Below are 14,056 nucleotides of genomic sequence, written 5' to 3'. Positions count from 1 at the left end.
GACTCGGGTAACAGGAACCCAAAAAATCCTGTTGGGCAGCGATATCAGATCCAAGCTGGTATAAGCCTGGGGAAGTTCCAAAGAAAGCACCTTCAGATTTTGTACGCTAAAGTCAGAATAGGGAAAAAGTCCACATCCCGAACCACTTCGTCTTCGCAGAGGGCTTGTCACCTCCTCCCCATGCGACTGCCCAGTGCAGTAAGTCTGAGAGCTAACTGTTTTGAATAGAGGCAAAAAAAAGCATTGAGTAAGAAGTTTTCTACCTCGTCTATCAACTATTGCCTCCTCATTCAGTAAGGGCCACCTTTCCCTTGACTTTCTTCTTGTTTGCTAACAACTTAAGAAACCCTTCTGTACTCTTAAGATCTCTTCTCAGTGCAAACTTCCAAGAGTGAATTTGGACTTCCTGATTTCACCTGCTGGAGCCAGACAATATTTTATACTCTCCTGCATCTTGTCCAACTCCTACTTCTTTTAAGCTTCTTTTTGTGTAAGATCACAAGGATTTCACTGTTAAGCCAAGCTGGTCCCCTGCATAATTTATCTATTCTTCTACACATTGGAATGGTTTGTTCTGCAACCTCAAAGAATTCTTTAAAATACAGCCACTTCCTGGACTCCTTTCCCCTAATGTTTATCTCCCCAATCCTGACCATAGTTCGCCAACGGAGTCAAAGTCGCTTTCTGAAGTCCAGAGGTCGTATTCTGCTGCCTCCTTCTCTTGTGTCAGATCTGACCTTGCCACCAGGTCATCTCTCCCAGGCCCAAATCCAACTTTTGGTTCCCCTATCTAATTCTTCTTGGTTTTGGAGCAGCAGGTCAAGAAGAGCTCAGCCCCTAGCTGTCCTCCAGTACTTGCACCAGGAAAGTCCCCTACAATTTCCAAAACTCCTGTGATGTCGTGCACCACTGATGCTCTCCAAAAATATCAGGGGATTGAATTCAGAGTAGCATTATCTTGAGTATGATCCCAATAAGAACAGGAGTAACTGGGCACTTAGAGACAAGGGACCTCTACACTAGAATGATCTATTTACATAAACCGGTTTTATAAAAACGATTGTCATAAAATTCCGAGTGCGAACAGTGGCCACACTAAGCACACAATTAATTGCTGTGTGCGTCCCATGGTCCGAGCTAGCGTCGATTCCAGAAGCGTTGCACTGGTACTACCATAGCTATCCCATATCCTGCAGTCCTCCCCTGCCCCTAGAACGGGCTTAGAGCCAGTGGCGATGGGGCAAAAATCAATTTTTCAGATGGGTTGCGGTGGGTTCTGGGTCATCATTCCTTGCCTCCACGGAGAAAGCAACGGGAGGACATCATTCGCGCCCTTCCCCTGATGGCCTGGCATGATGCCATAGCACGGCTAACCAATTGAAGCCGTTCAACTTTTTTTTTCAACAGTCACCGTGTAATGTACTGGATCGCGAACAGAGGCGACTCCAGCCTACACAGCAGCACTTCATTGCTTGCATGATGAGCGAGATGGTATCAGTCGTCTGTACTGTCTGCTGCGGGTAATTGGCAATGAGATGACAGTTATCTGTTCCCCTGTACTGTAAACTGCTATCAAGGTGCCCTGCGAATTGGCAGGCAAAGCAAAACTCGATGACCCCCTACAATCCCTCCTAATGTTTCAAAATAGAGGCATCCGCCCAAATCAGGGCAGTGTACTGAAAGAACCAGTGTATCAAGAGCACATGCTCTGTGTCAACCGCCAGAAATGAATAACCTACATGCCATTCACTGGGGGGGGGGCCCTGCAACAACTCCACCGTGCTCCCCTCCTCCCAAACCTTCTGGCACAGGCAGTGTCCCCCCCATTTGTGTGATAAAAATAAAGAATCAGGAATAAGAAACAGTGACGTTAGGAGAAAAATGAGGTGAGGCAGCCCTCCGGGCTATACAGTCCAGCAGACAGAAGCGGTGCGGAGAGAGAAAGCCCAGACAAGCCGCCGCTATGAATCCAGGCAGAAAGAATCTTTCTTTACTACAGGAAAGGAGGGGGCTGATGAAGCTCACCCATTGCATATGAAGACGGTACCACCATTCTGTACCATAAACTGGTAATCGATATCAGAAACCATCCATCTTTACCGCAGCACCTCCCCAGCCGCCTCACTCAGGCCAGCCCAAAGTATCAGCAGTTATCAACAAAGGACACTCACGTTGATAAGGACGTTTACCAAGTCCTCTCACCATTCTGCACCAGGAGGGAGAGACAAATATCTTGCGCTTCACGCTACAATCGCGTCTCCACAGCATTCTATAGATCATAGGGTACATTGAAAGAACTCAAGAAATGATTTCTCCCTTTCCTTTCACTGATGGGGGTATAAATTGAGGAGCTATTCCCTGAAGTCCACGCTGGACAATGCTTTGAACAATAGAGGCATGGACTCAGCCAAGAAGCAAATACTTTTGAGACTGCTGTGACTTGGGGATAGCTGGAGCTCAGTACCCCCTCTTCCTCCATGACATCCTTTGAGTTTCGCTTCCCGTTGCGCTTGTTCACGCAGCACTGTGTAGCCTGGAGAAATGTTTTTTCAAACGCTTGTGGCATCGCTTCTGTACGGAGCCTCTGATAGAACAGATTGTTTCCCATACAGCGATCATATCCAGTATCTCCCATATGTCAGCTGGAGCTCTTTTTGACGGGTACTGCATTGCACCTGTGCTGATCACAGCTCCACGCTGCGGCAAAGAAAGAAAGATCTAATTTTGCGGGACTTTCCTGTTTACCTTGCCACAGCATCCAAGTTCAGATTGCTTGTCCAGAGCGTCCACAGGGTGCAATGTGGGATACCGCCCGAGGCCCATATACCGTCGATTCCGGCCACACTAACGCCATAATCCGATATGGTAAATCACTGATTTAGCGCTACTCCCTCTGCGGAGCATTACAGAAAACTGATTTAAAGCAGCCTTATCACATCGATTAAAGAGCGTTGTAAGTGTGAAACGCGGTACAGCTTAAATAAGTTTAACGCTGCTAAAATCGGTTTAAACTCACTAGTCAATAGGGGACCAGGCCTAACAATTTATTTGAACATAAGCTTCAGTGCGCTACAGCTCCACTCTTCAGATGCCATAGAATGAACACAAGAAAGAACATTACATACAAAAACATGAAAAGCTGAAGTACCTTGCCAACGTAAGAGCCAATCAATTGATGAGCTATCACAAGCAGGAGAAAAAAATCCCCTCTCCATATACATTGGCAAACCAGACACAAATAGGCAACAAGATAATAAATGATACATCTGACATCAGGAATCATAAGATCCAAAAAACGAGGGGAAAACATTCAACCTTGTAACCACTCAGTGACAGACTGAAGGTTGCAATCTTTGCAACAATAAAACTCAAAAACAGACTCCAAAGAGAGACTGCTGACCTTGAATATATAATGCAAATTAATACAATAACTAGTTAAACAGAGACTGGAATGTTGGTCATTACACTAATTGAATCTACGTCCCCATGTAAAGTTACTCCTCAACACTTTCTATGGTCTCTTGATATCACTTCAAAAGTTTTTTTCACCTGCTGACATATACTCAGTCAATTGATGGCTCTACAGTTGGCAATGCCTTAACTTCCACTTTCTTGTTTCTCTGAATATGTTATATCTTCTTCGTTTTCCATTCTATTGCATCTAAGAAGTGGCTTGTAGCCCATGAAACTAGCTCAAATAAATTTCGTTTGTCCTCTAAGGTCCACAACACATACCTGTTCTTTAGTGATTGAAGTCTCCCATGAAGAACCAGGGCCTGTGACTATAACTTTCTGTTAGCTGCGGATAAACTGCCTCGTCCGCTACCCCTGGTCTGGTGGTCTATACAGACTCCCACCATGACATACCCCTTTGTTGTGCACTAGTTCAAACTTAATCCAAGAATTCCGTTCCTACAGTTTCATATCGGACTCTGAGCAGTCACCTGCTCCTTACATACAGTGCAAACCCCCACCTTTCTGCCCTTCCTTTCCTCTGAACAGGTTTATACCTCCATACAGTGCCTCCACATGGAGTTATCCCACCAAAAGTTCTCTGTTAATTATATCCAATCACATCATAGTTCCTTGACTGTGCCAGGACTTCCAGTTCTCCCTGCTTGTTTCCCAGGCTTCTTGCATTTGTGTATAGGCACTTAAGATAACCTGCTGATTGTCCTGCTTTCTCAGTAGGAGACAGGAGTTCTCCCCTCTTGCACTCTCCTGCTCGTGCTTCCTCCCAGTATCCCATTTCTCCGCTTGACTCAGGGCATTGGTCTCCTTCCCTGATGAACCTAGTTTAAAGCCCTCCTCACTAGGTTAGCAACCCTGCCTGCGAAGATGCTCTTCCCTCTCTTTGTTAGGTGGAGCCCGTCTCTGCCTAGCATTCCTCCTTCTTGGAACACCATCCCATGGTCTCCGACACCACCTGCGTAGTCATTTGTTGACTTCCACGATTCGATGGTCTCTACCCAGACCTTTTCCTTCCACAGGGAGGATGGATGAGAACACTACGTGTTCTTCAAACTCCTTTATCCTTCTTCCCAGAGCCACGTAGTCTGCAGTGATCCACTCAAGGTCATTCTTGGAAGTATCATTGGTGCCCACTTGGATAAGCAGGAAGGGGTAGCGATCTGAGAGTTTGAGTTTTGGCAGTCTCTCCATCATTTCGTAAATCCTAGCTCCTGGCAAACAGCAGACCTCTCAGTTTTCCTGGTCAGGGCAGCAGCTAGATGACTCAGTCCCCCTGAGGAGGGAGTCCCTGACCACCACCCCACCTCTTCTCTTGCTATCGGTGGTTAGTGGAACCCCTATCCCTAGGACAGTGCATCTCATGCCTTCCAACTGGAGGAGTCTCCTTCTACTCCCTTCCCTCAGATGTATCATCTAGTCCACTCTCCGCATTAGTACCTGAGGAGAGAACATGAAAATGGTTGGTCACCTGTATCTGCATTGCTGGTACATGGACGCTTCTCTTTCTTCTGGAGGTCACATACTGCCAAATTTCTTCACCGTCTCTTTGTCCCCACTGCACAGCCTGCTCTCATTCTTCAGAATGTTGTGCCTGTAGAAGCATATCCTGACGTCTGTCCAGGAAATTTTCATTTTCTCTTATGCAGCTCATATATGTAAGCTGCAGGAAACATAAGTTCAAGTCCCTGTTCTAAAGACTATATAATTATTTATACAAATTGGAAGAGTTACAAGGGGAGAGATTGAAAGAAACAGCCCCACCCCAGAATATCCCATAGCTCAGTGGTTAGGGTGCTTTCCCGAGAGATGTGATCAAATCATGCAGAGGGGGGTACAAAGCTGAGAGCCTATCTCTCAGAATGCCTGGGGGATTGGGCCCTGCAGGCAAGATAGGCAGGGAACACCTACTCTGAGGATCCTACCTGGGACGAGGTATGATATTGATGTCAGGATTTATTCAGGGGGCTGCATGCATGCTCCCTGACAGTTCCAGATGGGTGTGTGGGGGCATTATGGCAGACATTTGGGTGCTTAGGTACTTTAGGTGCCCACAGTGCTAGGTGGCAGCAGAGCGAGGGTTTTGAGGATCTAAATTTTGGACATAGGCACCTACTGCAGCAGTTAGGCATCCAAATCCCGTTATGGCTCTAGCCCTGTGATTCTGGATTTCTGTTGTGAATTTCTCCACAAAGGACTGGATTTTATTTATGGTGGAAGGCATCCAACAGACAAGATTCACTCATTGGGCTTATCTCCACAGGTACAATGACCAGCAGAACACAGCAGTATAATTATACCACTATAGCTCTGCTGGTAGAATTCCACATGGGGACACACTGGTCTGGAATAAAAGTGATTTTATTCCAGTAGTATTATGATACAATCTTTAATTACACGGTCACATACTATTTTCCTGTCTCATTCAATGCATAGGATGGCCAGTGCCCACTTAATGAACAGCTATTCAATATTTTGATTTTTCCTCAGTGTTCAAACTCTGCCCTGGAGAGACAGAATTATTAATTTTCTCATGGGCTTTTCTATGGCACGGATGCTTCACAAGCATTAATTCATTTCTTTTCACAACACCCCCCCCCCCCGTGAGGTGTGGTGGTTTTACAGATGAAGAGCTGAGGCATAGAGAGATTAAGGTCAAAGTCTCCGCTAATTTTGGGTGTCCAATTTGAGATACTTAGGATCTATTTCTTCAGAGTTCTTAGTATTACATAGTACTTAATATAATCAAAGCACAGCTCCCACTGACTTCAGTTGCATCTGTGAGTGCTCAGCACCTCTGAAAGTCAGGCCCCGGAGTCTCAAGCTGGGCACTCAGAAAATGATGAACATGCAATTAGTGAGCACCTGTCAAAAGTTTAGTTTAAGTGATTTGTTTAGCCTCACTTGGGAATTGTGTGCCAGAGGCAGGGTTAGAATCCAGTTTTCAAGGGTGGTATTCAACTGCCTTAATTATGAGACCCTAATCCTCTGCCTCAGTCACTACACACTTTCCAACTTCTGCAACAAATGAGTCAGGGAGTCCCACAGACAACAGCTGCCTTCCCTATACCACCTTGTTTCATCCCCAAAGCAGATTCAGCCAGTGCACTGAAAGAGGCAGTGTCCTGTGGAAAAAACAGTATGTAATGATGAAATTAATTAGAGGCTATCATAATGCATATGCACAAAGGAGTTGAATCATGGTTGAAAGACAACCTTTATTCTGGCAGTTCCTAACTTTTGATTAACTTTAAACATAGTTTTTTGTGTGTAATTTCATATAAACTACCATCATGGTGTTATGTTTTTATTAAGGAAATTGTATTGACATCACATCCCATGTCCCTACTTTAATCAGGTACCATTATAATGATGAGTTGTTGTTCTGTGTTTTCCCTGGCAAAACTAAAAGAAAGTTAATGGGAAGGAAATGACTTGCACTATGGATATTCTTAATGTTTGCACATTACTAATCCATTGAAAGCACTTAAAAATATTTTGGAGCTTACTGAAACATTAATGTGTATATGTTAAAAGCTGCCTCAGAAAACTGGTTTTATTTAATGTTTTTAATAACACAGCAAGATATTAGAGCAGGAACCAAACTTTGAACTGCATGTCCACTCCTAGGGAGCTTTGGTCATAACCACAAATGTTGTGCTGGAACACTAATGTTTACAGTGAATGTCAATCCCATTAAAAAGTGTATTTACACTATGTTCTTATTAGTGAGGTACATAGGGAAGGCTATCACTGCACAGGCTGTAGTCTAGGTTTGTCAGCCAGTGACATGAAGACAAGTCAGTTTTGAACAAGAAGAAAAAAAGCATATGAATATCAGACACCAGGTGACAGAATCCACAGGCACACACTGTGAAGGGTATTGGTCATCATTTGGAAAATCATTTTTCCTCACTCTTTGTACTTAAGAACCACCCTTTGGAAACTTGTTAGGCCCTGGTCCACTCTGCTCTCAGCTCAACCAACTGACCTATTTTGGGCAAGATTGTCACTTGTCTTTGCATGGACAAGCAGAGGAGTAAGGGGCATAAGCTCTGATCCCCAATCCCCTGCAGGAGCACTCTGAGTAGGGGATGGAAGAGCAGGCACCACAGCGCCTCTCCGCCCCCAATACCACAGGCATGTTAGCCAGGAGTGGGCAGAGCCTCCAGGATGCCAGTCAGAATGAAAGTAAGCTGCTCTTAGGGCAGCACAGCTATCTGCTGTCCCTTAGAGGGGGCTAGACACAGGGCTCTAACTGGGGAGGGGCAAGTGCTGCCCAGGGTGCAAAGATGCAGGGGTGGGCAAATGGGGCAGTATGTGTGTGTGCATGTGTGTGTGTGTAGTGGGGGGGACATCCCCCCCCCCAAGAATTTTGCCTTCCATTTAGCACAGTTTGAAAACTGTCACCTCCTGCCAGGAGTCAGCGGATTGGAAGCTACTGGGAGATGCTACTTGGGCCCTTGGCTTCTCATGCTTCCCATCAGCTTCTGATCTACTGGCTCCTGGCAAGAGGCAACCATTTTCAAACTGTGAGGTGCACCCCATAGATAGGTGTGCCCCACAGTTTGAAAACCTCTGTGCTAAATGGAAGCAGAAATCTGAGGGGTGACCCTGCATCTCCCACCACACATTGCTTCTAGGAGGTGCAAATATGCTTGCTCACCCCAGGTGCTAAAATGCCTAGTTACAGCTCTGACTAGACGTATGGTCTCAGTCTAGCCCTCAGTCCTTTTGTGCACACAAATTAGTTCCTTCTGCAAGCGGAGCGTGATATTTAATTAAGTAATAGATTTACTTTGGGAAAAGGCAGCAGTTAAATATTTGTTTTGAAATAGACTTTTAAAAAATATCAATTTTTAAAAAATGGATCTACATTAAAAACCAGCAATAAAAAATCATTAAAAACACATTAAAAATCTACATTAAAAGCCAGCCATTGTCAGCACTATTCACTTAATGTTATTTTAGTGAAAAATTTTTTAAAGATTCTTTTTCATACTGCAGTGATGCTAGGGCCACTGTTGAATTGCAGCCAGCATAGAAAAGATATTGATCATCTTCCTCTACTTCCCTCCTGCACAGGCTACGTGCCATGGTATAAATGGATTGGGCATCAGTGGACCTCTGCAAGACATGACTTTCTCTGTATCAGAAGGTACAACAGGAGTTCATGTAATATACCAGGTAATCATTAACTCTGAATGTTAGCTCTTTGTTCAAAAGAGCCATCCTACGCTCATTGATATCAATGAGAGTTTTGCTGTTGATTTCAAGAGGAAAAGCAGCCCCAAGATGGGTTATGATAGAAACTTTGACTTTTATTATCTGATAATTTAGTGCCTGCTGATGAAATTTAAAACATCAGCTTCTATCAAATGAGTTCCAAGAGGATAAATCTAAAATAGTCTATTGCTATAATCAGCATTCCTAGAGAATGAACTTAAGAAATCACATGCAGTTCATGTTCAGTCCATCAGACAAAGGCGTAACAAGATCCAGTGTCTGAAAGCTGAAACTAGACAAATTCATACTGGAAATAACACCAACTTTTTTGACACTGAGGGTAATTAACCATAGGAACAACTTACATTGGGTGGCGGTGGATTCTCCATCACTGGCAATTTTGAGTTCAAGATTGGTTGTCTTTTAAAAAGATATGCTCTAGTTCAAAAGGAAATATTTTGGGAAAATTCTATGGCCTATGTTATACAACAGGTCAGATTAAATTGTCACAATGGTCCTTTTGGCCTGGGAATCTATGAACCTGCGAACTGCATTCTACCTGATTTCCTTTTCTTTAGAGATTCCCTTTACCCACAGTGATAGTAATTCCAAGTGTCATGAGCTTTGTTTCTAATGAAAGATGAATGGCAGAGCCAATACTCAAATAAATGGAGGATGAGTGTGTTATGTTTTTTGCATTCCTGTACTCAGACCAGCCTCCGTTTTAGACAGATGTCTGTTTTCCCCCTTACTGCATTCTAGAGCTGGAAAAGTAATGTTAACAATGATTCATCTACTAATTTAAGACAGGAAAAACGCCAATGTGTTTGAATATCATTTGCCCACTCTAGCAAGGAAAATGTTGACAATGAATTTAAAAATTGTGAATTAAGAAAGTTAAATTATCTGAAATATTCCTGAAAAGGAACCTCTTCCTCTGATTTTTCTCTTTTCTTCTCTAGTTCACAATTGAGCCGCCTGCTGTCAGTTTGAGACTGTCTGGTGAAAAAGATGACGTCATTGAGATTGCATCAACTGATGGCTATCTGTATCTCAATGGGTCTCTGGACAGGGAAAATAAAGCAATCCACAGGCTACAGGTGAAATAAATGAGAAATGGAGCAGGTTGAAAAAGAGTTGGGGAGTGTTATTAATTTTTCTTTTTTTTTTTTTTTTGCCGAAATTTGAAACTAATGTCAGTTGAAATTTCCTACCAGCCTGTTTGCTGCCACCTAATTCATTGCCAGTAGACAGTTTGACTCTGGGACATTTCTCCTCATCTGGCAGCCTGGGGACAGCCAGCTATGTTATATTCATTTATTTGAGTGCTTGTTTTCATTTTTACAGTGGAGGGCTACTGCCATCAGAGGAGGGGGTTGTGACACAGAAAATGTGTTCTGAATGCTTTGTACTTGGATAAACCCTTTATAAATGATCCAGGTATGACTGTAGAGCTGGTAGAGCCACTTACTACTATGGCTGCCTGACCCTTTCCATGATAAGGTCCTGTTTTCAGTGGCTTATAACTGGGCTCAATTTTAACCACTTGCATTGAAATTTTTCATCCTGGGTGTTTACTCCAGGCTGATTTTTTGTTTTTTAATTTCAGCCAAAGTGGTTCAGCTGTTTTCAAGAACAAGGGTAGGGAAAGAACTTCTTAAAAGTGTTAAAAATTTCTGGCGTCCCTTTCTTTGAATGGCACTAATGATCCCATGCTTTGGAGCAGGGGTTTGAAATTTATCAAGGGGAAAGCTTTTGTGTCAAAGATTTGCCCTAGGTCATCCTTGGGAAAATCTGCCCAAATTTGGACAAGTTAAGAGCCTTTGAAAAGTTACAGTTTACACATGCTCAGTAGAGACATCTGCCATTTTAGCAGCTAAAATTGCTGAAGATTCCATCCATGTTCAACCAGACTTTCCCTGTAATTACTGCTCTAGGGCAGGGTGGGGCCAGGCACCAGAACTCTGACCAGGGAGCCTGTTTTTCTTGTCCTCTCCTTGAGCCCCTGGAGTCCAGGCAGCATGGATGAGGAAGCTGTCTCATTTGAATACAAAGGGGAGAGGAGCTGGATTGTGGGGGAGGGGTGAATGGAGTAGATTGGGCCAAGGAGTCTGATAAGACTGGGAGTGGAGGTGGGGAGAGAAACTGGGACAGGGAGTTAGGAGAAGACTGGCACGGGCTGGGTGAAGAGACTGGGACTATGAGCTTGGTGGGGAGGCTGGAAAAGTTGGAAGGGGAGGCTGTGACTGGTTGGGCAAGGAGACTGGGACTAGGAACAAGTGTGGGGGGAAAAGTGGGGCAATGGGAGACAGACCTCACAAGGAGCTGGGTGCAAGGGGAGAGCTGGGACTGTCTGAGCAAAAAAGTTTGGGTCTAGGGGCCAGGGAGAGAATGCGGAGAAGACTGAGACTGGACGAGAAGCCTGGGGAGGGACACTGGGACTGGGAGAGAGTATGTGGGGAGACACAGATCAGATGAGGAACTGGGAGAGAGGAAATGAGACTGGCTGAGGGAGGAGACTGTGAGTAGGGAGAGGGAGATATTGAAAGTAGGTAGGGGAGACTGAAACACATGGATCATGGAGGGGGAAGATTAGGAATGGACAGGCAAGGAAACTTGGACTGGGATGAGAAGTCTGAAGAGTGTAGACTGGGACTGGGTAGGCAGGGAGAATGGGACTTGGACAAAGAGGCAGGGCTGGAGAAGAGACAAGACTGGGCTAGGTACAGGTTGGAGGGTATTGGGCAGAAGGGGTGAAGCTTGGGGAAAACAGGCAGAAGAGAGTCTGTGTCCACAAAAGCACACTCCCTTCCAGAGCCTGGAATGCAACCAAAGGTTCCTGAGTCTCACCATTCCTCTGCTATAAACAAATATTTGTGAAACCCTCTGGCAAAGTGTTGTCTCATCCCTCTCCAGTGCGGGCTCACAGAGAGAATGACAACCTACGTTGCTATTAATTACTCTGTTAGCTCAAGTGGCAAAGGTCTGTGCTGGGGACACAAGTTTCCAATTTAGTCAATGACTAATGTGGATGTCAGACTGATGCCGTATGAGGGAATTTTCTTTTTCAGTTTGCTTTTTTAAAAACCAGGCAGGCAGCTGACAAGCCAATACATTCTGCTTTGGTTCTACCACAGTGGAATTTTTCCAGTCTCCTTTACAGAATTTGTTTTTGAGATTTTTTCAGAATGAATCTCTTCCCTCCTAACCGCCCCCCAAATGCCAAAATCTCAGAAATGTATATGCAAAGGAAAATTCCTGGACAGCTCTACTAACACACTGTTCTGTGGCTAATTGGCTAATTCCTTAGGCTGACCTTGTGGCTCAGTTTACTTTTTCTGGCCACTTGTAGAATAGCAAACTCAAGCAGACACATACTCATGCTTTTGTCATTGAGGTATGGAAAACATCAATTTCTATATAAAAAGCGAAAGCATTAAGGGGTCGCTCCTGAAAGGTGCTGAGCACTCTGCCTTGGTCTAGCACCTTCCAGACCTAAGACCTACCTGGTCTCCACCATGGAGATCAGACTGCTACTGAAACAGGTCACTAACATCAGGGACTACTTTATAATGTTGGTATACTGTGCAATGAAAATCATCTGATGAACAGTGTCACTACTAATGAAGCTTAAAATAAAACAACTATAATAAGGGTGTATGCTAATGATGTTCCAGTCCAGTGAAACTCACTTTGAAATGAGGTGGTACCAAGATTTACTGAGTGTGTCTCAGCAGTTGCTGTCATGACTGTTATGTAGGCTCATCTTCACATGAAAATGATCAGGTTCAGACCATTTTTACTCTTCAGCTTCAACATGCTGGATACACTTTTCCAACTCACTTAAGTGAAAATCTTTCCTGGCCATTTCTTTTGCTTTTCAATATTAGGTGGAGGCTCTGAATGTAATGGGAGAGAAAGTGAAAGGTCCCTACTCTATTACTATCAATGTTCAGGATATTAATGACAACCCACCAAAGTTTGAGAAGTCAAAATACTATGGAACAGTATGGCAGAATTCCCATCCAGGTAAAGGCCATTATCATTAATAATTAATATTATTATTTTTGCTATTTAAAATGTATATCATGCAATTTAATGAAGATGTGCAATATAGTAGATTGAAAATGCTAAACAAAGAATAGCACCTTGTCAAAAAGGATGTTACAAACTAAAGGCATGACTGGGTACAATATAATACAAATAGCACATAGGCTAACAGAGTGGTGTGCGTCTATCACAGTGGAAATGTTTCACAGAACTTACCATATTACAAACATTATTTAGTATGAAATATCACTATCCCCATTGTGCACTGCAGATGGAAGCTGAAGCTAAAAGAAGTTAAAAAACATGCCCAAGATCACACCGAAAGTAGGTGTTACAAGGGACCTAAATTATTTAGGTCTTTATAGATCACCCTAGAGGGGGAAAAAAATATGCCACTACTGTTGTTAGATAATTAGTGCTTTATATTTCCTGTGGCAAAACACTGCCCAGAAAGTGGGCTGCACCATCAGTAGTTTCCAAGTAGTTTTGTGTTGTCGATTGCAGTAAACCAATTTAGAAGTCATAAAGCTATGGAAAACAGTAATAAGAGCCAAGAGAATGAAAAAAGAGACATAACCAGCTATTAACACTATGGCCTGGGGGGATCGATCTAAGTTACGCAACATCAGCTATGTGAATAAAGTAACTGAAGTCGATGCACTTAGATCTACTTCCTGCAGTCTCTTCACTGAGGTAGACTGACTGCTGACACTCCCCCATCCACTCCACCTACTTTTCTCGCTCCGGTGAAGTACTGGAGTTGACGGGAGAGCACTCGGCTGTCGATTTATCACGTCTTCACTAGATACGATAAATCAACCCCTGTTGGATTGATCGCTCCAGAGGTAAGTGTAGACATGCTCTCAAATCATGGAGCAAAAATGGAGCTTTTAGTAAAGTATAGGACTTTATGGCTTGAGCAGGCAAGAAAGAAATGCAATAGTTCTTGAGTATATTTGCAGTTCATGCAGGTGATAGGGTTTTTTATATGTTGAATGGATCTACAATTAAAGTTTAAAAGTTTGTTCACAGTTCCATGCTTCAATGTACTCTCCACTATCTCTTAATGTTCCACATTATGCTTTTCACCAAAAAGGTCTATTATACAGCATATCTGAACATTTTTGTTCAACCATTTTTCCATCAGAAAATGCCATTTTACTGAAAATATACATAAAATCACATCAAATTCAATAAAAGCAGCAGAGAATCCTGTGGCACCTTATAGACTAACAGATGTTTTGGATCATGAGCTTTCGTGGGTGAATACCCACTTCGTCAGATGAATGTAGTGGAAATTTCCAGGGGCAGG

At 43.5% G+C, this 14,056-nt stretch overlaps 1 protein-coding gene across 2 annotated transcripts in view; it reads left to right on the top strand.

Moving 5' to 3' along the window:
• CDH17 (cadherin 17) overlaps nt 1–14,056 on the top strand; it is a 54,641-nt gene that overhangs the window by 7,013 nt on the left and 33,572 nt on the right. Inside the window, exons 1-4 of one of the 2 annotated variants that reach the window (XM_075061979.1) lie at nt 6,871–6,925; nt 8,554–8,655; nt 9,657–9,794; nt 12,585–12,723. In XM_075061979.1, the coding sequence (XP_074918080.1) occupies nt 6,899–6,925; nt 8,554–8,655; nt 9,657–9,794; nt 12,585–12,723 (406 nt within the window). In that variant the 5' untranslated portion in view covers nt 6,871–6,898. Of the gene's footprint in view, nt 1–6,870; nt 6,926–8,553; nt 8,656–9,656; nt 9,795–12,584; nt 12,724–14,056 lie in introns of those variants that run through there. The other variant, XM_075061978.1, reaches the window with a different exon arrangement.

The sequence above is a fragment of the Chelonoidis abingdonii genome, chromosome 2 (assembly GCF_003597395.2).
Source record: "Chelonoidis abingdonii isolate Lonesome George chromosome 2, CheloAbing_2.0, whole genome shotgun sequence".
Taxonomy (NCBI): Eukaryota; Metazoa; Chordata; order Testudines; family Testudinidae; genus Chelonoidis; species Chelonoidis abingdonii.
Note: the sequence above shows the minus strand (reverse complement) of the source record. Positions and strands in the feature narration are given on the sequence as shown.